This window comes from Macrobrachium nipponense, chromosome 14 (genome assembly GCF_015104395.2).
Source record: "Macrobrachium nipponense isolate FS-2020 chromosome 14, ASM1510439v2, whole genome shotgun sequence".
Taxonomy (NCBI): domain Eukaryota; kingdom Metazoa; phylum Arthropoda; class Malacostraca; order Decapoda; family Palaemonidae; genus Macrobrachium; species Macrobrachium nipponense.
The window spans coordinates 25,412,529-25,439,634 of NC_087207.1; the positions used below are offsets into that span (position 1 = coordinate 25,412,529).

A 27,106-nucleotide genomic window follows, 5' to 3' on the forward strand; every position below is an offset into this window, starting at 1 on the left:
TAAAATTCGGGTTGAACAACATCGGCTCTTCTAGTTTTGCTTCAGAAGTTGCAAAGATTGAGGAGTTGGAAGGGAGGATTCATGCTCCAATTATGGACTTTAGTAAGTTACAATACTTTCTTTTTGAAGTGATGTAGCAAAATAATTTACTTTTTACTTTTGAAGATGTTCCTTATATCTTGATTTGTTTTAATTGAAAATAAAGTTTTAAAAAACTAACTGGAAATATTAAAATTTTTTGGTTCTAAATGATTTTATTTGGCTGGCCAGTGTTAAATATAATTTTTAAAAATTGCTATTTCTTTTAAAGCCATAATATTACTTTAGCACAGTTTATTGTGCACAAGTTCCAGACATTTCATTCTTCTTTTAGAAGAAACAAATGATCAGGTGATTCAGGTAGGTGTGTACTTGCATGCGTTCCCGTAAGGCCTTTCCGTTAAGTGAATTTTGTGTTGTCTGATTTAGCTGCAACAGAATCATAACATTGAGATGAGAACCGTGTAAAATAATTGTGTAAGAAAATAAAAAAATCTATTAGTTTAACAAAATTTGAATGACAACTACTGTCAAAAGTGTACCAAGGTACTTACTAGTGTTCTGACAAGGTGTAAAGGACTTGTAGGCAAGAAAGGAGCTCTTTTGTGAAAGATGCAGAGGTTCATGGTTGAGAGTCATGCTGAACCTGGAGCTGTGCTCCTTTTGTAATTGTTTGTGCTTTTGGTGCACCTGTTGTAGATGCTCCTTCTGTAGCTGCTGATGCTAATTTTGCTGCAGCTGACAGCCTGTTCAAGAAAAAAGAATGCTTCTGGTGTTATTCTTGTCTCCTCTTCCTGCACTTCTTGTTGCTGCTCATGATGTAATGAGTAAGACTGAAGTTCATGAATCTTGTTAAGGAAATATTTCTCTTCATACTCCACAATTAAATAATCAGTATAAAATATTACATATTACACACACTACAATTAAATATTCAGTATAAAGTATTTCATATTACACACTCCACAATTAAATATTCAGTATAGAATATTACATATTACACACTCCACAATTAAATATTCAGTATAAAATATTATTACATATTATAAAAAACTGCATCAGCATCAGAAGAAAGCAATTGGTTGCTAACTTGAAACCAGAATGGTAATTAGCCAACAGCAGCTGCCAGTTCAGCACAAAATGTACCCTTCACACAAAGAAAAATCAAGTGATGTTAAATTTTTTACTGAACAAATTGGAAACCAAAGAGACTGAAGAGCTCAGCACTGTGAATGGAGGCGGCAAAAAATACAGTACCTTTGGTCCTCATGAAGTAAACTGCTGCTGCTGTTAACAGAATTGTGTAGGGGTTCACTGAATACAATACAGTATTAATGTGATTAATGTCATGACCTATGAAATGTAAAGATTTTGAAAAGCAAATGATTTCAGAAGTCTGGGAGTCACTAGAGCTATTAACAGAGTGACAGGTACACAAGAATGATTCGGTTAACTGTCAAAGATTCTTCAAGTGACTTTAGGTTTCGTGTGCTAGTGCTACCATACCTCAACTACTTGATCTTTTTATTTTGCAAGCAGAATGATGAATCTGGAATTGATTCACAATTTAAAAATAGGCTATGTTAAATTGATGGGTTTGTGACAAAACAAATTGCGTTTAGCTCTGCCTTTTTTAAAAGAGAATTTGATGCTTTTCAGCCAGTCTCTTGCCAAAGAAGCCAGACACAATTCCCACGTGAGTAGGCACCCAATGATGTTTGTAGCTTATAGTTCCACTGTGATCACCTTATTTTGTTGTTTATTTTATAAGTTTCAGAACACCTTTCTTATAGACCTTGATTTGTAGGTTAAAAGAAAATTTTATAAATGTTTTTTGTGCAGAATGATTGTGTGTGTCAAGTTTTGTAAACCATTACTACATATGCTAAAAAGATGATTGCTTTTTCTTTGGCTGTAGTCGAGTTAAGACATCTATCTGCACTCTGATGGACTATCAAATGGAAATTAATTTCATTTTCTTATTGTATGTATATAGTATTTGTATGTACGTATAGTGTTTGTGTTTTTGAACTTGGATTTGATCCAGATAAGTAAACAGCAATAGCTGCGAAGGACATGAGTGGGTGTTTGGCTCTTTATGTCTGCTCTCACTATCACCGAATCTTTTCAGCTTCTTCCTCATGGACTGCTCTCTCTCTTTGTGTCATCTGTCTTGAGTACTTTATCATAGATTTTGTACTTTTAATCATATTTCATTTTTTACAAAGACTTACTACATTAAATTAGCTGATTTTGATATTGAGCTTGTGCCAAGTGATAGCATGAATACAGAAGACAGAAGGGAAAGAACCTCAGTCGTGTTCATACTTTCAACGATATTTTTTTACTGAAAAGTGCAATCTTGAATGCCTGTGTTCTGTTTACAACCCAACCTTTTTTTTGCATTGCCACACCACTGTGGATGAAATTCCTTAATTTTTCAGTGATAGAAAAGTTTATCCTAATTATCACACTTTTAGCTAGTAGAACTTTTATGAAGGGAGCTGTTGCTTTGCTTACGGATTTCTGCAGATTATTTTGGGATTGGTGTGGGAAAATGTTTGACACAGAGGGCTTGTCATCAAAGTTTGTATAAATTATGGATCCCTCAGTAGACTTGAAAGAGGGGAAAAAACATCTGTAATCCCCAAACGTATCTGCAATGGTCACGTCAGTGGTTAAAAGTTTCAGTGGGTGAATATCTTCTATTAAGCATCCACACAGTGGATAAAATCGGCAAACAATACAGGCAATCGCAGGTCATGTGGTACTTTTTGTATAGTTTACATTCCTACCTTTATTTTTGCATTCATTATACTAAATTTAACGTCTTACAAGGACATATTCAAATTTATAGTAAAATGATTGAATTAATACTGCATAACAAGTAGGGGAAGAAAAAATGAGACAGGTTTTCACATAATAGCTATACCAGCTCAGGATTAGGGGGTTAATATGTAGCATGAGTAGGACTTTCTATTGAATACCTAGATAAACTTACCTAGAAAAAAAAAAAAAATCATCATATGCCTAAACTCCCCCACCTCCCAACCCCACTGATTAATCACAGCTGAAGCCCAGATTGCACAAGAATTGGGCCTCTTTTTAGCCTGGAGTGCCACATCTTTTGGACTTGTGATGCTACAACCCGTTGACAAAGGATGATCACTTTAGATTGAGAGTGGATTTGTGCTCAAAATTTATAAAGATGACAGATGGGTTCTGATTTGAATGTATTACAAGTATAAATTTTCTTTTGAAAAATTTTGTAAGTGTGATTCTCTTTCATTTTATGTGAATACTAAAATTGTTAGAATTTTATTTAATGGTTTATGTGTATAGTATGCTTGTAGAATTATGAAATAGGCTTATTATGATGTAAATTTGCAGAAGAGGGAGTGAATGTGTGCTTATGTTCTTTTTGCCCTGTATTTTATTACAACATTATGAAATTTTTTATATATTATTTTCCTAGGAGTCATGGAGGTCATCCTAGGGTCACCAAGACAGATGCAAGTTCTAATACTGATCCTTTTGTATGCAACATAAAAGATCTAACAGATGAGATTCATAGTCTCTGCAATGTAAGTATTATTTTTTTATCAAGTTCTCGTTCTTTTTCACATTCACAGTAGTTGTTCATACGTGGAACAAATCCTCGAGCGCCAACTGGAAACCAGATAAAAAAATCAAAGGTTGTAAAACAAGGAATCTGTGGCATCTTGCAACTCGTGTAAATGAGGTGGAAGCTTCTCAGTAAGGAAGGAAAGGAACTACAGTGTAGCCAAGATTTTAAATAAGAAAATAATTGAGACTGTTAACAAAATAGGTGAATGGCACATGAAAAGATAGATCAATATGAACAGTGGAGGAGATTGAGAATCTGAAATGTTTCAAGGATGAGGTTAATTGTAGTAAAGGTAGTACTATGATGGTTTAGTCTTAACAGAAGTGAGGGTCTTGTAGAGGTATGCTTGAAGAATAAGAAGGTAAAGAAGACTGGATTGAAGAATTTACTAGGCATGTCACAAATGTCAAGGTTTTACTTTTGAGAAAGTATTGTAAATTTTTACTAAGACATGTTGGATAGTTTAGCTGGTGCAACACATGATTATACTATAGAAATGTGAGTGAAAGGAAAATGGCATAAAAAATATTACATTTATTAAATTCAAATTCAAAGTTTAGCAAACTATAGAAAAAAAATAAATACAGATTGGTAAAGTGTGAGACCTGGACTGAGGACCAGTTAGTGGGATACAACTTAAGATATTGTGTGTACCCAACCTACTTCATGCTCTCATATCTATCAACGTACTAAGTTATTTTGTTCCGACACGTAATGCACACCCTCGGTCCTTTACATAAGGAATTACTTACGGCGTAGCTGGAATTACAGCCGTTGAATCTTGAACAAGGTGGTTAGGTAGTAACTACCGTGGGGCAGGCTAGGCTGCCCGGATGTAAACACTCCACTTTGCTTTCGGCCGTCTTCCAATGAAGATGTGTGTTTGTGAGTTCCGGCTGACTGGTCGTTGATCTTTTTTCCCGGTGGGATCCTTTTGGTTTATTTTTGTTTTTTAAATAAATGTGTATATACGGTGTTTGCTATTAATACTAAACAAATGTGTGTCCTTGTTTTTCAATTAATATACAAACCCACTTTTTGTGATAACCTTTATAACCACCCCTCTACTTGTGTTAAGAGTCGGTGGCAAAGATATACCAACATATTATTTACATTCTTTCGCCCTTTAACACTGGTTCAGACCAGCATGAGGACGAGAGAGTATTTAACGAGAGGATGAGACATGTATTTAATGTGTGTGATATTGATCCTGTAACGAGACATGTATTCATCCGGAAATTACGCTTACGCTTGGGAATTACCGAGGGAACTTCAAAGGTTTGTCCTTGTTTTGTTTTTATGGTAATTTCTCTTCTCCTTCGTCCTTTCACTTATTATCGGAAGAAGGTAAACGAACGGATGTATGGCTTTGATGTGGGGGATCTCCTCTCACTTCGGAGGTTGGTGCCCTTGGATGCGTGAGGAGTATCCTCATTACTTTAATAATTTTTTCCTTATTTTGCAGACTGACAGTGGTGATTGTGTTTACAGCAGTATTGGTTGGATAGCTCTTCGTATTGGTTATCCTAACCTTGGATTTGTACCTGTGACTCATAGCATGTTGCGATATTGATCCTCGAGTGAGTGTACTGATCCCCTGCTGGTAGTCATATTCTTTTACCACTACTACCCCGGAGTTATGTCACTGGACGAAGCTGTCGCGGCCCCGTGATGTTTATCTACTCCTGATGGTAGAAGTCTGGCAGAATTGGAGGAACCGAAGAGGAAGAGAGCTCATCAACTGTCGTCATCCTCCTCTTCGAGATCATCATATTTTCTTGCCTCCACCCCTTCGACTTTTAAGGCTTTGCCGTAGAAAAGAAAGTGGTCCCCCCCCCTAAGAAGTCTCGTTACGGGACTTCTAAGGGTCTGTCTCGCTCCAGTGAGACAGGTAGGTCTTCCGCTGGTCCTCCCGTTCCTCCGGGAACGTGGCCCGTCTCTCCTTCCTCAGGGAAGAAGAAGACGGGGACCATGGAAGTACCAGCCACCGCTGGTACCTCTCCCGGTTCCAGAGGTTCCACCTCCGGACCGGGAACCGTCTCGGCTGCTCACTTGCGAGCGTCACAGAGTGTACAGTTACCTACGGGTGAACGTGCAGCCAGGGTCCAGACTGCTGAGTACGCTAACCGTGTCAGGACTCAGGCACGGAGCGGAAGATGGTAGGAGTCGCTTGGGTGACTCTCGCCAGACCGGCGCTCGCTCTCACAGCGATCGTCTGGTACCCAGAGTTGACGTGACGTTCCTGCAGGTCCATGCGCGCAGAGACCGGTGGAGGCGGGCCATCCAGCCCTCTTTTGGTTAATTTCTTTCTTTCAGAGAGGTTTCGGCCTCAGCGAGGACTTGGAAGAGTTGGAAGGATGGTATCGGCTGTCTCATGTCAGGTGCACGCTCACCCCACCCAGACGACGGTCGCATTCGCGTGACGACCAGTTCGTGGTGGCAGACGCTTCACCTGCCAGGTAAGAGTTTCGTAACCCTCCTTGAGGGAGTGTTCTCTCCACTGCTGCTCCAACAGGTCCCTCCGGACAGTTGCATTTGGGCCGTGTTTGCTACCGCAACTGCCCCAACTCTGTCCTGGATGGAGGACCTGTCGGTTGTCCTGAGGGAAGTGGCGAAGAGGAAGTCCAGGAAGAAAAGGAAGGTGTTATCATCTTATTCTACTGCCTCTTCCCCTTCGAATTCCAAGGTCCCCCAACCGAGGAAGAAGAAGGTGGCCTCGCCCCCCCCCCTCCCAAAGGAGTCTCGCACAGAGAATTCTAAGGGTCTGTCTCGCTCCGGTGAAACACATGGGTCTTCCGCTGGTCCTCCCGTTCCTCCGGGAACGGAGCCCGTCTCTCCTTCCCCAGGGAAGAAGACGGGGACTGTAGGGGTACCGGCACCTCTGCTCCCGGTTCCAGAGGTTCCACCTCCGGACCGGGAACTGTCTTGGCTGCTCGCTTGTGAGAGTCACCGAGTGTACGGTCACCTACAGGTGATCATCACCGTGGGTTGGTGATCACCTGCAGTCCTCCCAGCCTACCAGTTCTGCTGGTAGGCAGGGGAGGAGCGCTCGTAGCAGCTCCCCTGATGCAAGAGACCGACGCTCCGTCCTTGGTCCAGCGCTTCTCCGCAAGAAGACCGCTGGTCCAGACCTGCAGCTCGATCGCCACCGGGGGTTGGTGATCGCCTGCAGTCCTCGCAGCCTACTGGTTCTGCTAGTAGGCAGGGTAGGAGCGTCAGGTCTCCCTCACCTGTCTCTTCAACCTTCTCAGGCTACACCAGGAGGAACGAGGCAAACAGGAGTGACTGTGATGAATGCACTTCTCATGGTCTGGCCACGAGCCTGGTTCGGTGTTGGGACCAACAGATCCTCGCTCAAGTGGTTGGAGGAGATCGTGGCAGCTGGCGAGGACAACGACGCTTCCCAGACTCTTGGAGTGACCATTTTGAATTTTGGCCTAGCCTAACTCCTTTCTTTCTCTATAAAAATGAATAATCTACCCACCTGTACGCTTTCTCCAACTCCAGTACACTCCAGAAATCACCTTAAAACACCAGCACCACAAGACTTACGACCCAAAAAACAACTCCTACCAGACAGAGAGCTCTCCCCTACCACCACACACCACCAACACGTGCTTTCTACTGCCCCGTGTTATTGTTTACATCCTGCCGACGCCGCCGCCATCTTGTCTATGACGTCACAGCCTATGACGTCACAACACAACTTAAATACATCAACAGACACCTTCTAGAATCTACCACATGTTGGGTCTCTATATATAGGACACCCACCATATTTCAACAATGCATAAAATACCCATAACAATTATACAATATAATCACACTTATCTATACCCATAACAATTATACAATATATAATCACACTTATCTCTTTCTCCCTCCCCTCCGACTGTTTCCTAACCTAGTATTGCCCCTCTTAATTTCCTTCGTCCTCCAACTCTTTACCCTCTACATAATTTCTAATACATTCCCCTGAAACTCCTGCTTTAGTTAATACATCAGCCACTTGCTCCTTTCCTTTTATCCATCTCACCTCCTTTATTTCCCCGGATTCAATGGTTTCCCTTATTGCAGCAATATCTATTTTTAATCTCTTGCTACTTACACCAGTGCTCGATTTGATGGCGGTCATTAGTGTTTTACTATCAGTGTTAACCAAGGCTTCTAAATTTCTCCCTCCTACTACCTCTTCCCACAAATGCTTGAAATATATCAATCCTTCTACAGCTTCCCCAACACTCAGGGCTTCAGCCTCAATGGTGGATTTTGCCACTCTCCTGGATTTCCTAGACTTCCACCATATGGGACTTCTCCTCTTCCCATCTGTCAAAGAAATAATATAACCCAGTTGAGTATGGCCATCTTCTATGTTTCCAAATGAAGCGTCTGCATAGGCTTCCCAATAAACCCTTTCTTCTTCCATCTCACTTATTGTAACTTCGCCCATCATGCTCTTAGTTTTTCTCACAATTTTAATAAGTTTCTTCATATCCTGAGTTGTTCCTTCTTTAAATGCTTTACTTAATTCGCTAATATCATATGATATTTCTGGCATCGTGTGTAGTGATACCCAATTCAGCTGTCCTACCACTGATCTGTACTCTGTTAACTCTTTTTGTTCTAGCACTCTATTACCCGTATATCTTCTAGCCTCTGGTTCTCTTATGGAATTTATATACTTGCCACTGATTAAGGGAAAATCTATTTCTCCTTCTGCTCTATTACTACTCCTATATACTTGAACCTTTTACTCTCTTGTTCTCCTACTTGCAATTTCCCTTTCAATCTCCCAATCGTTTCCTTTAAGAATCCTTCAGTTCCTCCGTAGCGAAAAATCATCTACGTGTGTACACAAAATGCCTTCCAATTTATTGTTCTTTTTCCAAAAGAATATATTAGGTTCTAGTCTACTTCTCTCACCTTGAAGCTCCTTCACTACTTTCACCACTTTACAATACCATGCTTTTGCTGCATCCTTGAGCCCATAGACTGTTTTCTTCAACTTCCATAATCCCCTCCAACCATCTTCCCTTGGTGGCTTCAAGTACACTTCTCTTTGTATCTCGTCACCTTGTAAATATGCAGTTTTGACATCCAATGTATAACAATTCCAATTTGTTTTTCACCTTTATTATGGTTAGACAGAATTTTTAAAATTTCAGCATTGCATGTGGGAGCATCCTTTTCCCACTCAGCCATTTCTTCTTCAAACCCTCTAGCTACCAATCTTGCTTTACATATCCTTTCCCCCCCTTTTTATCTTTTCAGTTACTATCCATCTTGTAGATATAGCTTTTTCTGTCCAACATCATTTACCTCCTCATATACCTGGTTATCTCTCCAACTTAGAAGTTCTTTTTCTTTAGCTTCCATTATGCTTCTATTTTCAAATCCCAGCAACACCTCCTCTTCATCTTCAATTTTTTCTACCTGACTATAATCCCTCAAGTTAACCCACCCTTTGTCACCTGACTGTGAGTCTGTATATTGTACGAATCAGCCCATGCTTGGCTTGATGTTCTTTGTTTTTCTGCAAGACCTAAAATAGTCCATTTTCTTTATTTACTTGTCCTGTATCATTGTTTATAGCCCTAACTCTATTTCCCTTTTTGAATTTTGGTATCTCTTCCATTAACTCGCTTTCTATTGACCCACTTTGCCCGTTATCTTCCACTGTTTCCTCTATCACCTCTCTTTCTATACTACATTCTGTGTCTGCATTCCTTCTCTCACCTATTATCTCCTCTCCTTCCAGCCAATCTACTTTCCCTTCATTTGGGCCATCTGACCTACCTTTCACACCCATGGGGATTTATCTATTCTAGCCGATATCTCTTCTGTATCTGGTGATCGTCGTTGAATCCTTGTCACATGTATCCTAGCTACTTCTCTTAAAGAATCCCCATGTTTGACTATTATTGTTTTCCCCGATACTCCCACTACCTGAGCAGGTCCTCTCCATTCATTTTCATTTTCCCTCTTATAGAATACCTCATCTCCTACCCACGCTTCTTCAAATTTATGTTCTATGATGTTTTTGTTTAGCGCTATTCTTATTTTATTACAGGACTCATTTTTTATAAATGCTTCTCTGGCCTTGTGCATTGCATTCATGTGTCCCTTACCATACCCTCTTCCATCCCTTTTTCTCTGCTTGCAGGACTAGAACTTTCTTCTCCTATTAGGTTAGGCAGTGAAGGGTTTTTTCCAAATACTAATTGGTTGGGAGAGAAACCTCCATTATTCATTAAACAGTTCCTAGCACTCACTACCCATTTCAAAGCTAGGGACCAATCTACTTCCTCTTCCTCCATCATCTTCCTTACACTTCCCTTGGATCATGTCTACGGTCTTTTCACATAATCCGTTGCTCCACGGAGATTCTGATGCTGTGGCTAATACTTTAATATTCATTTTCTGCCATCCTCCTTACTTTTTCATTTTGAAATTCTCCCCATTATCTGACAATATTTTGGAGGGTGCTCCAAATATAGCAAAACCCAGCACTCAAAAAGTATCTTTATTATAGTTTCTGGTTTCTTATCTTTTATCCAACAGGCCTGACAATATCTCGTTGCCATATCCACTATTACCAAGAACTTTCTCTCTTCTATCTCTCCCACATCCATCGCTACGACTTCATTGAACGTTTTACTCCAAGAAAAGCCTACTACCGGTTTGGCGGGGTTTCTTTTGTATTTTTTACAAACCTCACAATTTTTTAATCAGTTCCCGTTAGTAACTTTCTTATTTCCTCTTTTTCTTTTCGATTAACCCATTACTCCATTGTGGCTTCCTCTGTTAGCTTCCATATTTTAATCTCCACTTCCATGACCAAACTGTAAATGTAATTTCTTCATTGTGTTCTTAATTTCCCTCGGATTCTTTCCCTTCCAACCCTCCAGTAATAATTCTTCTACCTTCCTCCTCCTTATAGGCACTCTTAAATGACCCTGTTCGTCTTCTCTTAACTCTACTTTCATTCCCCCTAATACTATTATACTATGACACATTTTCTTTCAAATTTAGGGTCATACCCATTTTACTCATGGTTTGCTTACCTATCAGCCAGGGTATATCACCTTGCAGAATTTCCGTCTTCAAATAAAACTTTCTGTTTTTTAGTATCACAGGTATTTCTATTATTCCTCTGGACTTATAAGATGTCTCACCAAAATTAAACACTTTATTAGACTCTGTCCTAGTGTCCCTCATTCTCCTCAACTCTTCCTGACTCAAATCCATGACAATACGTGCTAGTCACAATTCCCCGCAAACTGTTGATTTACACCCTGTGTCCAAAATTGCATCAACCACCTCCCATGATGCTTCCACTATTTTATTAACTTCTCCTACATAAAACCTCTTCTTCTTCTGTCCCATTTTCTGTTTTTACCTTATTTTCTTCTAGTCCTTGTTCAGTTTTCTTCCTATTATGAAAATTCTGAGGACAATCCCTAGCCCAATCCATTCTGAGCTGCATATTGCACATACTGTTACCTTCCCTTCTTTGTTTATAGGATTTCTACCACCCCTTCCTCGGTTCCATCTTCCCCGATATCTTTGGTTTTCCCTCCCTCTCCCAGAACTGGCATTGCCTTCTGACGAACCCCACCATTCCCGTTCCTCTTTAGTCCCTAATCCCTCAAATAGTCTTTTCATTGTTTGCGACACTGTTTTCCGTTACTCTAGCTTTTCTTGCCCACAAGCCGATAATACCATTTGTTTTTGATTTCCGTGAGATTTGCTTGCTCTATTACATGATCCCCACCCCTTGACTTCGCCTTCAAGCGCGCCTTTCCCCATTGCTCTTTCACTCAGATGCTGCCTTCTCGTATCTAATTAAATAGTCCGCCATATTTTCACTAGATTCTCTTCTTATTAGAAGGTATCTTTTTATTCTACCGTAATTCTCCATTACCGAGTCTTTTAGATAGGCTTTATCTAGTTTCTCTAGGATTAACTTTGGACCCTCTGTACCAGTAAGTTTATCTTTATCTAATGCTTCCACTAGCTCTCGGGCTTTCCCTTTTAAGCTCATTCTCATTTCTATCGCCGGGTATTTTGTATCTTCTCCATACAACAATAGCCAATCTTCGGCTTGACCTTTCCATTCTTTGTATTCTTCTTGTATCCCGCCGCTAAACCTAGGACATTCCCTTCTCCATCTAGTAGTCTCCCTTTGTTCACTGTCGATCCAGGCATCTTTGATCAACCACGCTCTGCTACCAGTTTGAATTTTGGCCTAGCCTAACTCCTTTCTTTCTCTATAAAAATGAATAATCTACCCACCTGTACGCTTTCTCCAACTCCAGTACACTCCAGAAATCACCTTAAAACACCAGCACCACAAGACTTACGACCCAAAAACAAACTCCTACCAAGACAGAGAGCTCTCCCCTACCAACCACACACCACAACACGTGCTTTCTACTGCCCCGTGTTATTGTTTACATCCTCCTGCCGACGCCGCCGCCATCTTGTCTATGACGTCACAGCCTATGACGTCACAACACAACTTAAATACATCAACAGACACCTTCTAGAATCTACCACATGTTTTGTCTATATATAGGACACCACCATATTTCAACAATGCATAAAATACCCATAAACAATTATACAATATATAATCACACTTATCTACCCATAACAATTACAACAATATATAATCAACCATCACTGCTGTTCACGTGATGGTCCCGCTGGACCACGCACTCAGAGACCGGGGTGGGCTCCCCCTTTGATCCTCTTGAGAGGTTTCGACCTCAACGAGGACTGGGACACGTCGGAGGACGGAATCGGCTCTCTCCTGTCAGGTGCACGCTCAGCTCCATCCAGACGACGGTATGGTGGCGGCAGACGTTTAGCCTACAGTTCGAGTTTCGTAACCCTCCTTGGGAAAATGTTTTCTCCAGACGGTAACGTTTTCCTAGACTCGGAGTGGCCATCACCGCACTGTGATGGCTGCCCGTGCTCACTTCTCCGACTGCTAGTTCTGCTGGGAAGGCGAGCAAGACCGTCCAGTCTTCCTCCCCCATTCCCTCTCTCCCTATGACTGCGATGGGAAAGGGAGGGATCCTGCAGAGCGTTCTTTGTAGGATTCCGCGTCGGGTACTGCGTTCCTGGAGGGACCTTCGGGTCCTACCGGACGTAAGTCTCCGTCTTTGAGGAAGGATCTTGCCCTATCCTCGATTTCTATGGGAATCAGGAGGACCACCACCCGATGATCGTCTGACGAATTCGGGGGGTTTCGCCGGTCGCTTTGAATTCTTCGGAGTTTCTAGCACTCTCCGAGTGTTCTGGTCTTCTACGATCTGCAAACACTTGGGCGAAACCATGGTCCAGAGTGGGCGAGACGAGAATCCCAGATAATTGTTACTACAATAATCGGGAATCTCGCCGATGCCCGAATTCCTGGAATTTCTAGTGTTCGAAGGAAGTACTGCTGCTGAAGGAAGAATATCTCGGGAGGAGCTCAACCTGGATGGACCTGACGGTCCGTCGCCTCAGTAGGCAGCCAACCTTGGGATAGAGAAGAATGGGTGGGAACATCCAGTTCGGCTTGAACTATCATCTTCGGTATCCTGGTATCACCATGGAAGTCTTCCTTCGGGAAAACTGCACCTTCGCTTTCTTCTTTAGAGAATGAAGGGGGTTGGCTTCCAGTCCTTATTCTTGTTCCTCGAATGGAAGAGAATTTAGGCTGGAGTTCTATGTACAGGCACCTACAAATATACTATGTATTTTGCCCTCGCGACATGCTTCTGTTATCAGTTGAATTGTCCGAGGTGTAGGCACATACCGTAGTTAACTCTACAGGTTGTGACCGAGACGAATAGTATCTTCTTAATTGAACTGCAACTCAGGACTACCCTGCAAACCTCCCAGGAGTTACCAGTTTCAATTTTGAGATATTTGTGGTATTGTTACAACACCACTGCGTTTGCATTCACCAAAATCCATTTTGGTTAAAATGCAAATGCTCGAGCGAATTTTCTTCGCGCTCGATGGTTCTAGCCGAACACATTCCTTCTTGGAATGGATTACCTGGCAACTCAGGATGATGAGTGAGTGTATGGGCTAGCGGTGTATGGGCTGCGGTGTATGGGCTGCCTGCCAGCCCTGCCTGCCGCAGCCCAGTACCAGCTGGCTCTCCGAGATAGTACGGTTGGATATTGTCTCTCTCCTCTGCGAAGATTGACTATCGAACCGAATCTCTGCCCGGCAATCACAGACTTAGGTCTCTGGTTGGCTGGAATTCTCGCATACGTGTATGGCCATCTCTACTGCATTGCCTTTGCCATGGCGAGAATTTTCAGACAGATATATCTCACTAGACTCATTATCATCTTTCTGTTTACCGCACGGTAACAGAAGTCTGTAGCCTAGTCTCCCGCTGCATCGCACCTGCTGCTGTGATGACGCGGAATGATTTCTTTCAGACATTTGAGTTTGTCTTCTAAATACATCTCATATTCGTAGGTGTGCAATTGTTCTTTGTCCACCCCGAATTGTAGATGAATAACGAAAGACATCGCCTGTTCCCCGCCATGCCAGCTCTACTTCCAAGTAGTATATAGATGTCCTCCCTGATCCAGCCCATGAGAAGCGGTTCTTCAGGCAGTACAATCCCTGTGTTTTCATTACTGAGAAGTGCTCCGACTTCTCACCGAACAGCGTTTTCAGTCCTCTGTAAAACAACAGGGATAAGCCGTCTTCACGGGTTGGTGTCACAGGCGGGACTTTTCTACGTTCAGAATCTTGAGAGTTAACTTCTCTCGATTCAGCTGTGAAGACGTAGGTCTGCATTCACCTATCACCTTCGTCTTCAACGGCACATAGTATTGTTTCTCCTTAGTTGAGATTCAACTACTATGAGAACTTCTGTCTTGCCATCAAGGACCTCGGTCTCTAGAAGGTAATTGCCTTACATCTGATGGGCACATGCCTTGAGAGAATCATCATCTCGCCTTCCAGCATCGGTGGCAACAAGATGGACGATTTGTATGGTCTCTCGGCATAACCCTTCAAAAGGCGAGTGTCACGTGACTACACCTCGGATGCATGACGGCTCGCCTCACACAACCGAACGCAGTCAGTCGGCAGCTGTCGAAGCGTCCGAAGACCGTACCGTCACGAGCTACGCTGTGGACTTTGTATCGGTTGATCCAGATCAGTTATTACTTTGTTCTACTGGCGTGTTCCAGTACCCATAAGTATTGACACCCACCATGGAGTGTCGGTGTCTTTATCCACCGCGGAGACGACGAGGCTGTGAAAGACTTCGCTGCAGTGGGATACGAGACCACGAGAGACTTGGCTGCAGTGGGATACGAGACCTCGAGAGACTTGGCTGCAGTGGGATACGAGACTGCGAGAGACTTCGCTGCAGATGGATAGACCAGCGGATGGGTACTGGACATCACTCCGAAGAATATGTCGGACAGGAAGATGGATAGGTCATTGCGACCATATCTTTCTTTTCCTTCGGGACTGCCCACAGGTCCTTGGAACCTCATTTCCCTGGACCAGTGGTGGATGCTTGCAAGATGTGTTTGCTTACCCAGCTCCTTCAAGAGGACAAGTTGTATCTCGTCCATGGTGTGCAGTTCTAGAGGTAAGAAAGATGCGAGAGTGACTGGCTCTCCCCCTTCCACGCCTCGTCTCTCCATTCCTCGTCCTTCGGGGTAAGGATAGGACTCGAACTCTCACTGGCTGGTCGGACGATTGATGCGGTAAGCTTACACATAGAGCATCCTTTTTATGTTTATCAGAATCATAGAAGCAATCCCGCTCCTTCCTCTAGCAAGGGGAGGAAGGAGACTGACAATAAGCAAACCCTTCCCAGAACTTTGCATTAATGTCCCCAACGCCAAATATTTCTTCACAGCCCTTTTTTCGGAGAGTCATGATCCTTCACTCATTTCGAAAAGGCCCATTAGTCTGACTCTTGATCATGCAGCTCCTGTACTCCAATCAAGTTGTCAGAGGCACTGGGCACTCTCCTCGCTCTTACGATCAGGAGGAGTAGCCTAGGTGCACAGAACTCCAGCCAGTTCTAGAGGCTAACTCAGATTCCTCCCACCAATCAGTGAGTCTTTCTTATGTAAAGGACTGAGGGTTTGTATTACGTGTCAGAACAAATCACAATTTGTCGTAAATTGTATTTGTCCTAACTATACAAACCTGAGGTCCTTTACATATATGCCCACCTCATGCCAGCCCTCAATCTGAACCTGGGCCGAAAGGCAAAGTGGAGTGTTTACATCCGGGCAGCCTAGCCTGCCCCACGGTAGTTACTGCTTAACCACCTTGTTCAAGATTCAACGGCCGTAATTCCAGCTACGCCGTAAGTAATTCCTTATGTAAAGGACTTCAGGTTTGTATAGTTAGGAAAAATAGAATTTATGACAAATTGTGATTTTTTCTCCATTTTGGCCCCTTAATGTTTATATAGGAAGACAGATGATAGATGCAAAAATTAGAACTAAGGTTGAGCACTACTATACTTAATCCATCAGTATTCTTTATGGATAGTTTGTAATGTATATATTTACACAGTAGCTTGAGATTTTGTGGAATTGAAAGTAGGATGAAGGGGTCTAAAAGTGTAGTATTGTTTAGTTCATTTGAAAAGTAGACCTGGAACTTGTATAGATTTTCAGGCATTGAGGAGACAGCGAATAATTTTATCTTCAAAGTACAAATATTAATAATTCATTCCAAAGTACAAATATTAATAATTCATGCAATTTTCTTGATTAGGTGGAAATTTTTTATTGTGGGTGCTTTATTTCAGGCAGACTGTTTGGATGAAATACTGGAAGATGACGATTACCTAGGACTGTTTGCTGGAGCCTTTTCTATCTACAATGATAAATTGTACCAGTTTTTCAGCAAGCAAAGCTGTGTGAATTCAGGGGCCCTGGTAAGGAATAGAAGGGTTTTCTTTCCTGTCTCAGAAGTGTAAGCAAAAGCAGCATGAAGTAAAATATTTTAGGACTAAATAATGAAATTTAATGTAGCTGGGTAGTACAGTATTCATAACTTTTGAAACATGTCATTAATGCATATTTGGCTGAAGTGAGTAGCTTTGGGTTTGAAATATTACTGAGTGTGTGGATATGCATAAATATTGCACTGGGTAGACTTGGGAAGCACACCAGTTCTTATGCTCGGTTACTGGGGCTTGCCAGCCTAAAAATACAGAAGTCATTGGAGTCTTGAGAATCTGTTGCTTGCTTTGCTGCCACATTAACTCCTGTAGTAAATCCTGCACAAGGAAGAAGTACAATAGTATTTAGGGTGAGCTGTGTGGGAGATTGTGGATGACCCTTGAGAATTTGGCGAGTCAGCACTGAAAGCTGCTTTGCAAGAATAAAATGTCAGGTTGGAGAAAAATTGAGAAGGCGTGAGTAAGATGCAGCATCTACAAACTTACTAATTCATTCAGACAACAAACGCAAACTTACTAATTCATTCAGACAACAAACAGACATGTCAGTAGCTCTTGCAAATTGAAATGTAGTGCCTGACACTTGGTGAACAAAAGCAAGAGGTGACAATACAATAATTTGTATTTGTTAACAGATGGAAATACAGTAGTACCTCAGACTTCAAACTTAATCTATTTCAGAAGGCTGTTTGAAATGCAATTTGTTTGAAATATGAAACAGATATCCCCATAAGAAGTAAAGGGAATCGGGATCATTTGTTCCAGCCAACCCAAAAAGTACCCTTTTTTTTTTCACAATTTTATTAATGTGTTCAAAGTTAAATTAAGAATGTAAAGTAACAAAACATTATCATATGAAGTAAAATTTTATTTTCGATAGATTTTTTTTTTTTTGTGTACGAATTACAAGCTGTTGGGTGAAAATGACGCATTGTTTTCTGCTGGGAGGTGGGACGAGAGATGGGAACCTGTTAAGGAAACTGAAATGGTCGCAATAGGGAAAGGTTGATAACAAAAGCAATTTTATTCACATCTTACAAAGATAATCAAAGGAATTGATAGTGTGTGTGTGTCCGATTGTGTTTTTGGAGAGAGAGAGAGAGTAAGATTGTTGACGTGTTTACACTTGGATCTTGAGTGCATAGAGAGATTAATTATGCCACAATACATCAACTTACTGTTGGCATACAGCAGAATTGAAAATAAACCTGAGGACTTTGCAAACAAATAAGTAATAAATAAAGATTGCAAGAAAATGAAAGATAGATTAAATAATTTTTCACAAGGAAGTCTTTTAAACAAACTTAGTGGGCTGCCAAGGAAAATTCTGACGAACTAAAACAGTTGAATCACATTTGATGGTAAATGTGTACTAGACAGTCATCTGAGCAGCTATTTGGTCTTTCGTTTGAATGCTGACTTACCTATAAAACCAATCTTTAACAGTAGGTAAGTATCCAAATAAATTTCATTATGAAAATTTTTTTTTGGTGATCATACAGTTGTATAAATAGTACTGCATATTGTCACAATGTATTCTGATATTTCAGGCATCTATAAACAAAGTTAAGCAGCTTTTCAGTGAATTGTACATGGAAGACAAATTGCGCTCTTCAGGTGAGGTATGTGTAATAATTTTTAGTTTTCTTTGTAATGTTTATGGAATCTGTTTTTATTTTGTCTAAAAAACACATGTGATAATGTATTTTTAATAAAAAATGAACATTACGTCATCCTGAATGTTATTACTACCGTACTCGCACCACCATGATAATTTCTGAAAGGTAGCCAAAAGATAAGTGTTTCTATGAGTGCAACCATAACTCGATGTTTACATATTCTCAGCTGGGCTCGCATACATAAAAGCTGATTTCATTGCTATTGAATTATTTCTGGAATATGCCAATAATATTTGTTAAGTGTAATAATGGTTTTACTATCTTCATTATCAGTTTATTTAATAATATGATTCTTTTCATGTATGTTAGCAGTTATTGCACCAAAGCCAAGGCTAGCCTACCTATAAACATCACTTAGAATCAGGGTTTGATTTTTATAATGGTAGTATAAGACAACCCCAATTTTTAAGGGTGAATTTTATGATATAAAGGTCTTATTATACATGAAAGGAAGATTTTGAAGAGGCAAGAATGAATGTTGGTGAGTTGCTGTCAATGTATGTGTGCAGGTTGGAAACATTAGCTAGGAAAAAGTTTAGGGACGAAGGGATAAATGAGTGTAAGGAGTTAGTGCGAAAGTTGTTGGCGACTGTACCAGAGAGTGTATACGAGTTTATGAATCTAAAACGTAAGGAGAAAAGGCGGTGGACGAATAAAAGATTAACATGGAATGACTTGTTCATGCGCGAACAAACCTTTGGTCTAAACAATAGGATAATTTCTAGCACCTAGCCGGATCTGGTTAAAAAGCAGATGAAAGCAAGGAATCTTGTGATATCTGGCAACACGTGTAGATCGGGTGAAGAGTGGTCAAGGACCGCTCATCTACGCCAGTGTTTTCTTTAACCGCCTGGGTGAGAGTTGTGTTTACCTCTCTTGGCCTTTTCCCGGTTCATTGCCCGTTTCGTTTCCTCTAGTGTGTATGTGTTTTTACTTGGTATTATAGCTGCTTCTGCTCCTCGGCGTCAGCGTATGTGCCCCGCAGTTCTTGGTTTTCTGTGTTGCCAACTTTGGCTTTGGCAGAGACCGACCCTCACATCACATGCAGTAGGTGTCGTTCAAATTTTTGTACTATTAGGAATCTTTGCATGGAATGCCGGGCATGGCCTAAGGAGCAGTAGAGGAAGTTTTATGGCGAGAGGGAACATCGGAGAGTCTCGACTCTTCCTACTTGGGAGGGCTTTGCTCCTATTCCCAATGTTTCGTCTTTCACAGTAGTCAACCCCCATAGTAGCGTGTCCCTGCATCTCCTTCCTTTTCTTCCATTGATTCGTCGATGGAAGTATCGGGAAGTCGCCAGGGTATTATTTTTAATGTAGCCCCCTCTTCCTCAGGAGCTTTTTCGCTTCCCGAGAAGGGTGAGGTTTTTTCATCATTCTCTTCTCTTCCAGTGTCGGAGGCGTCCAAAATGGCGGCGATTTGGAAGACGATGGGCTAGGGGGGTTCCCCCGTCCTTGGAGTGGTTGCACCCCCCTTCCCGGTCTGGCCAGGCCATCCCCCCTCCTCCTGGCCTTGTCTTCGTGGGTAGCAGCAGTCGACCATCTTGTATTGCTCCGCCAGTGTCTGCCCCCGCTTTGATGAGTGACGCTGCGGTGTCAGCCCTGTTGATGACATCATGGGGTCCATCTTTGTGTTTCCTCGGCCAGTGGCGTCTTTCCCCCTTGCACAGAGGGAAAGCTGTGACGTCACTCTCATCGATGACGTCTCTCCCAGTCGTCTTCTCTGATCCGCCTTGCATAGCCGTGATGTCATCTCTGCCGCCCTGTTCACAACATCTCCCTTCCTTGTCTTCGGAGCCTTCTCTGGCACATCAGTCTAAGGTCATATGCAGGCAGTGCTTCAGAGGTTGGACTCTGTATTATGGTTCCTCTGTCTTTGGAAGTGAGAGAAGACCTTCGTTGGTGGTTGGACGACCAGAATCTGTTGAAGGGTGTCCTTCTGCTTTCTCTCCCACCAGACTTCCTTCTGTTCTTGGACGCCTCCCTCGCAGGTTGGGGCGTGCACTTAGGCGGCCTCATCGCTTCAGGCGTTTGGAGTTTGGAGGACAAGCAGCAACATATCAATGTCTTGGAGTTGAAGGTGGCTTTCCTGGGTCTGAAGGAGTTTTGGGGGAAGTAGAGGGTCATTCTTGTCGTTCTCATGTTGGACAATACCACAGTGTAGCCTATGTGAACAAACAGGGAGGCCTGGTTTTTCTCAGCAACTTCACGCCTTGACCGTCGAGCTTCACCAGTGGGCAATCAGAAATTCGGTAGAGCTCTCAGCCAGGTATATCCAGGGAAATGGAACGTGGTCGCAGACAATCTCAGACAGATCAGATCCTAGGCACAGAGTGGTCCCTTCATCAAGTGGTGGCAGACAAGTCCAGATTTGGGGGAGACCCATGCTGGACCTTTTCGCGACACGCTTCAACAGGAAGTTGAAGGTGTTCTGTTCTGTGGTTCCAGATCCTTAGTATTGGCAGAGGACGCATTCCAGCATCCCTGGGACAACCTGGAGGTGTATGCCTTCACTCTGTTTTGTTTGATCCGCCAGGTTCTGAACAGGCTGATGAGTTCACAGGGTCTCAGAATGACTTTGGTAGCCCCTCTGTGGCCTCAGGCAGAATGGTTCCCAGATATGCTGTCGTTGTTGTCAAAGGTTCTGAGGAGGTTCCCCCTTGGTGGCATCTTCTGTGTCAGCCCCATGCAGAAAGGTTCCACCAGTCAGTAGAATCCCTGTTTTCTTCACGGTTGGAGGCTATCAACTATCTCCCCCGAGAGAGAGGCTTCTTCTCAGAAATCAGCTGGGCACATGTCCAGCAGTCTTAGGATGTCAACCCCCGCAGTTTACCAAGGCAAATGGGCGATCTACTGTTTTGGATTGTCGTAAAAAGGGGGTTTTTTTCTCCACTCGCGACCTCTATTCAGCGATAGACTTTTTAAACCTTCCTCAGAGACGAGAAACATTTGTCTGTTTTCTGCTATTAGAGCTACTGGGCAGCACTGAGTTTGGTGTTACGCCTGAAGGTATCAACATCTCCTTTTCCTGGGAACTTTCCCTGCTAGTTAAGGGGTTTGAGCAGTTGAGTTCTCCTAGAGAGCTCAAGCCTCCAATGTGGGATTTGTTCCAATACGTATACAAACCCTCGGTCCTTTAACAATAGGAAGGTACTTAGTGGCAGCTGAACCGGTCGTAAGCTTCGAACAAGGGGGTTTGGTAGTTACTCGCTTGTCCTGCAGTTGGCGTTCAGCTCGACTGCGAGGAGAAGTCATTTTGCTTTTGGCCGCGTTGGTGGAGAGACGTGCTGCTCGCCTCTCTGCCCGCTTCAAGTTGTATGCTTGGTTTTCTTCACTTTGTGAAGGCTTTTTCTCTTTCTCTATTACTTAGTGTGCATGTGCAAAGCTTGCGTAAGTACGTATCTGTTTTGTATATCCATACTCAGTGATGTTGTTGATTTATATGGAATCCCGAGAGCCGGAGAGACCCCCTCGCCCCCCATCAGCCGCAGATTGTGCCCTGGTATGGAGGGCCGTAAGTGTGGGGCCTTTCGGTCATCTGTAGAGGTTGACCCTCATGAATTTTGCACTCGGTGCCAGGGCGAGAATGCTCTTGCACTGAGCCTTGTGATGTATGTAGTGTTTGGTCGGAGGAGCAGTGGGAGCGCTAGGAGGGAGGAAGAAACCGCGTAAGCCGGCCAAGGAGTCATCGGAGGGATCTCCGGTTACTCCCTTGGTCACGGACACGTCTTCTTCCTTCTTCCCTCCATCTCAGCTCCCTCCTATGGCTCCTTCCCCTTTGGTTGGGGGGGGAGGGGTATCTCGCTCCTTCTGTATAATTATTGTTTGAAACTGTTAATTACTGTTTGGGTTTAATTGGACAGTTTATGTATAAAGGTATTCCCCCCAGATGCTGAAGCCTTGCCGAGGATGGGGGGCTTAGGGTTCAGCAGCTGGGCCCTGATGCCCTGGTGGGAACTACTTTCTCTCGCTGGGCCTTGGTGCCCACTGTTGATCCAACTAAATAAGTCAGCCCTTTTCCTTTTACTAAAACTTTTCTTCCTTCTGCTTCCTCCCTCTATAAGGCACGGTTTTTTATGTGATGACTTGGATTGGTTTTGGACATGATTTGGACTTGTTCATTGGATTTGATGGAGGGTGAGGACGGTTGGCATGCCACCTCATCCGTAGAACTCGAGTACTAACGTGGTCGAGCAAGGTGGGGAAAGTTTAGATGTCAAACCCCGCTCTTAGTGCTGGTCTGATCTCGACGGACATCCATGACGCCTTAAGCACTGAGGGTGGGGTGTATAATCTGGGTGGTACCCCTAGGGCACCTGTATGGGATAACACTGTCCTCTAAATGTGGCTCCATGTGGGTGGGGACTACCTGGACGAATCATCAATTCTACGTCTTATGGACACACTAAAACCTTCTGTTGACGACTTGGGCAGGATGAAGGACAAGGAAAATTTTGGTAATTCTTCCATTGTGACTTTGGAGCCTTTTTCTAATGAGCTCCTTGTTACAACATTTTGTATGTAAAACCAGTCCCTTTAGACTGGAATTATGAAACCTTATTCAATGAATTTTGTAAATTTGGGAACGTAAAAAGAATTACGGAATAGACTTGGAAAAAATTACGGTTGTTTTGAATTTTGGATATTTTTCAACAATGAATCGGAAGCTCACAGAGCCTACAGAGAGTTTAGGTCAGACTCCTATGAGTGTTTGGACTTGTAGAGGCAGAAGAGGTCCCTAGGTATCTTGAGATATATAGACCACCAACTGAAACTAAAGATTCGATAAAATAAGTAAAACCCCCAGATCACCAGACCCAGCTAAGTGGTTGATTATTTCAACACATGGTGAGAGAGGCAACCTCTTCAAGGTGAAAAGGTTGGTAAGCCAGAGATCGGCAATGTTGGGAGCCCAGAAGTAACTCGCTTTGGGCGTAGTAGTTTTTTTAGTCATGCCAAGACCAATGTTCAATCAGTAATGCTCCTAAATTTCAAAGCTTGATCCCAAAGGTATGATAAAAGAGGTAAAACCTCACTATAATTTTAGTTACGCAAAGGTGTCATCTTCAATGAGATTTACATGAATGGACGAAGAGGAAATTTTTGGAGATGTGGTCCAGACGTGGTTTTGGAAGGTTTTCAAGGTGCCCCGCTCGTCTATGATTATTTTTAACATTTGTAAGTCCTTTTTTTGCCATCTGAAATTGTTCTTGACAATGAAATTATGAAAATTCGTCTTATAGACCGAGAGTGCTCCAGTGTTTTAAATGTTTTGGCTTTGGACACTCTCAAATGTTTGCACCAGAATAAACTTTGTGAATCGTGTGGCAAGCCTGAGCACGAGGAATGTTCTGAACCGGTATTTGTGTGAACTGAAGTGAACATCGACCCGCCCGATAAGAAATGCAGTGAATTTAAAAAAGAACAGGAGGCATTACTTAAATCTATCGCTGAACACATCAGTGTGGGACAGGCCAAGAAGCTATTGGGAAGGAAAAAACTTATTCAAGATGCCTTGAAGGGCACAACAGCTGGATATTGCTACTTCTGGTGCCCCTTCAGGTGGTGCTCCCCGGGGGTCCCCTAATGGGGTTTCCCATGCCCTCTCTGGTGGGGCTCCCCTGCTGTTGGGGCTCCCCGTGCCCCCCCTTTGGGGGCCCCTCCCCGGTGCCCTTGGTGGTGTTCCCCGTGCCCCCCTGGTGTGGGGTTTCCCACGCCCCCTCTGGTGGGGGAGGGGCTCCCCACGGCCCCCCTAGTGGGGCTTCTCATGGCCCCTCTGGCGGGGCTCCTCATGTTGTAGAGAGACTGGTCAAGCCAGGGGACCCTGTTGTTTGGGCAAGGGTTCAAGCCAGGTCTCAATTTGTTGACGACTTTTCTCTGTCAGGACATTGCCTGACATTGAGCCCTCACCTGATCTTGACATTACAGTGCACCGTGAGATGACGGTGAGGAGATAGAGGCCCTCTTTATTCGTCAGAAAGGGCCCTTTCTCCCTCTTCGCCTCATTCACGGTCACTCAACAATCGTAGAAAGAACAAAAGTAAAACTGAAAGGGCAAGTGAAAGCCCATCTTCTAAAAGATCTGTAACACCTAGATCTAGGTCAAATAGTACTGGTAAAAACTGATAAGATCTCTCTCACCAGGACACAGATTCCTAAATTAGTAGGGAATTTTAAGATCCCTTCCTCTAAATAATGGCGCTCATGCAATGGAAACATCCGTGGATTTATACCAAATAGAGAGCAAGTTCGGGTTCTGTTTAGGGAACATGATTTATCTGCGATGTGTCTACAAGAGACAAAGTTGGGAGAGCACACAACCCAATGTGGGTTTTAATTATTCATTTCACAGGTCTCCACCCCTGATAGGTGTACGTGCTCAGGGAGGCACAGGCATCATAGTCCGCAAGTCTGTTAATCCACAGGGTTGTTTCAATTGAACACTGTGTTGCAGGCTTGTGCAGTCCAAATTTTTAATTGTAAATGGATCACAATTTGTTCTCTCTACCTTGATCCATCATTAGAAAGTAGATTGCAGGATGCGCAGGGTAATCCTCGTCAGCTAGAATTAAACGATCTTCAGACACTGATAGACCAGGTTCCTAAAACTTCATTCTGATGGGGGATTTTAATGCCAAGCACACACTCTGGGGAGAGCCAAACTGCGACCGGTGGGGTTTAATAATAGAACAGCTGCTTGACTTAAATGACATCACTTTAATGAATGATGGTTCCATACAAGACATGATGTTTTTCATGATACTGATTCAGCCATTGACCTCACTATCTGCTCTTCGTCTTTGAGGTTAGATTATCAGTGGGTAGTAGACCAGAATGATCATGGCAGTGATCATTGGCCCATTCACTTAAAGTATATGACCATTTCCATCTCCATGTTTACCAAAATGGAAAGTAGGGGAGGCTGACTGGGGATTATTCAAAAAACTTACTGAAGTTGATAAAGAGATAACTGATTTTCAGAGCCCAACATCTGCTTATGAGTATTTAATCAGTATATTGCTGTGTGGTGCCATGCTGTCTATTCCTCGAACTTCGGTAAACCTCGTTGTCCTCTAGTACCTTGGTGGAGCGATTCATGTGCCTTGAGCCGAAAGATAACAAGAACTTGTTACAAGAGATATCGTAGATATCCTTGCTTGGTCAATAAAATTATCTATAAAAGAGCTCTTGCTAAGCAAAAGAAAACATTTAAGCAGGCAAAGAGGGAATCGTTTATCAGATATATTAGCGAGTTGAAATATGATTCCCCTATGTCATTAGTCTGGAAACAGAATCCGAAAGCTGCAAGGGAAATTTCTCCACCTCCCTTGCCTATATTGAAAATTGATGGCTTACTCATATCTGATTCTGGAGAAGTTGCAGAAACCTTTGGTAGGCATTTCTCTAATATATCTAGTGCCCTACATTACTCTACTGCATTCAGGAATATTAGGGACGGTACCACGGTTGTTCCTGCTGTTAGTTCAAATTCAGAGTCATATAATTCTTTCCTTTCACCATGAAAGAATTAGATCAAGCAATCTCGTTATCTTCCCCAACATCTCCTGGGGAAGATGATATACTGTACTCAATGATTTTTAATTTGCCTAGAAGTACAAAACAATTTCTTTTAGACATTTTAAACAGTTTTTTATCTTCAGGAACTTCACCAGTGTCTTGGAAGATATCGATTATTGTGCCTGTGTTTTTAAAACCTTTTAAAGATTCCTTCCTTCCTAAGAACTATAGGCCAATTGCTCTAACCAGTTGTGTTAGCAAGATTTATGAGAGGATGGTCAATGCTCGACTTGTGTGGTATTTTGGATTCAAAGAATCTTTTATCTAATCGGCAGTTTGGCTTTAGGAAAAATAGAAGTACTTCTGAACCCTTTGATGTTCCTTACTCGGGAGATACAGAATGCTTTTGTTTGTGCAAAACCAGACTGTTGCAGTGTTTTTTTTGACTTAGAAAAAGCCTACGACACTACCTGGCGAGGGGGTATCCTTTTGCAACTTGTAGAGTGGGGTGTTGTGGGTAATTTATTCTATTGTCTGAAAGATTTTTTGTCAGAACGTTACCTGAAAGTAAGAGTGGGCTCTTACATTTCCTCTGCTTACCCTCAAGAAGAAGGGTTTACCTCAGGAAGCGTCCTTAGTCCAACACTCTTTAATGTAGCTGTCAACGGCCTACTAGACAAGTTCCTGTCGGGGGGTGCATGGTCTGGCCTTTGCTGATGATTATGCAATAATCTGTAGCAAGTCTACAGCTGTCGAAGCTTGTCAAAAGATCCAGACTGCTATTAATGCTTCAACATTATGGGCCAGTGCTAAAGGTTTTCAAATTTTCACCAGAAAAAAAAAACCAAAAGCTAGACGATTTTGCCGATTAAGAAGAGTGGAAGAGTCCCTACGCTGTTTTTAAATGATTCGATTTTACCTTATGAAGATAGCATTAAGTATCTAGGTATTACATTTGATACGAAATTAACTTTTACTCAACATGTTAATGAGTTGTATGTAACGTGAAGCTTCGTCTTAATATTCTAAAAGTTGTTTTGTTCCGATACGTAATACAAACCCTCGGTCCTTTAACAATAGGAAGTAGCTAGCGGCAGCTGGAACGGTCGTAAGCTTCGAACAAGGGCAGAACGTAGTTAACTGCTTGTCCGATCGTCGCGCGCCGCGCGACTGGGAGGTAAACAAATCACTTTTGCTTTTCGGCCGCGGGTGTGAAGGACGTGTTCGTCATCGCTCTTCTGCCCGCTTCATCGTCGTATTGCTTTGTTTATATTGTGTTTTC

The 27,106-nt window shown here is 42.7% G+C and overlaps 1 protein-coding gene across 4 annotated transcripts in view; it reads left to right on the forward strand.

Annotated features, from left to right (window-relative positions):
- Window positions 1-18,337, forward strand: part of LOC135226409 (uncharacterized) — a 71,069-nt gene extending 52,732 nt beyond the window's left edge. For 3 of the 4 annotated variants that reach the window (XM_064265930.1, XM_064265931.1, XM_064265933.1), the window contains 5 exons: window positions 1-102; window positions 1,699-1,735; window positions 3,515-3,623; window positions 16,473-16,601; window positions 18,179-18,336. The exon at window positions 1-102 is cut by the window's left edge and continues 4 nt beyond it. In XM_064265930.1, the coding sequence (XP_064122000.1) occupies window positions 1-102; window positions 1,699-1,735; window positions 3,515-3,623; window positions 16,473-16,601; window positions 18,179-18,313 (512 nt within the window). In that variant the 3' untranslated portion in view covers window positions 18,314-18,336. Of the gene's footprint in view, window positions 103-1,698; window positions 1,736-3,514; window positions 3,624-16,472; window positions 16,602-18,178 lie in introns of all 4 variants that reach the window. The other variant, XM_064265932.1, reaches the window with a different exon arrangement.
- The last annotated feature ends 8,769 nt before the right edge of the window (window positions 18,338-27,106 follow it).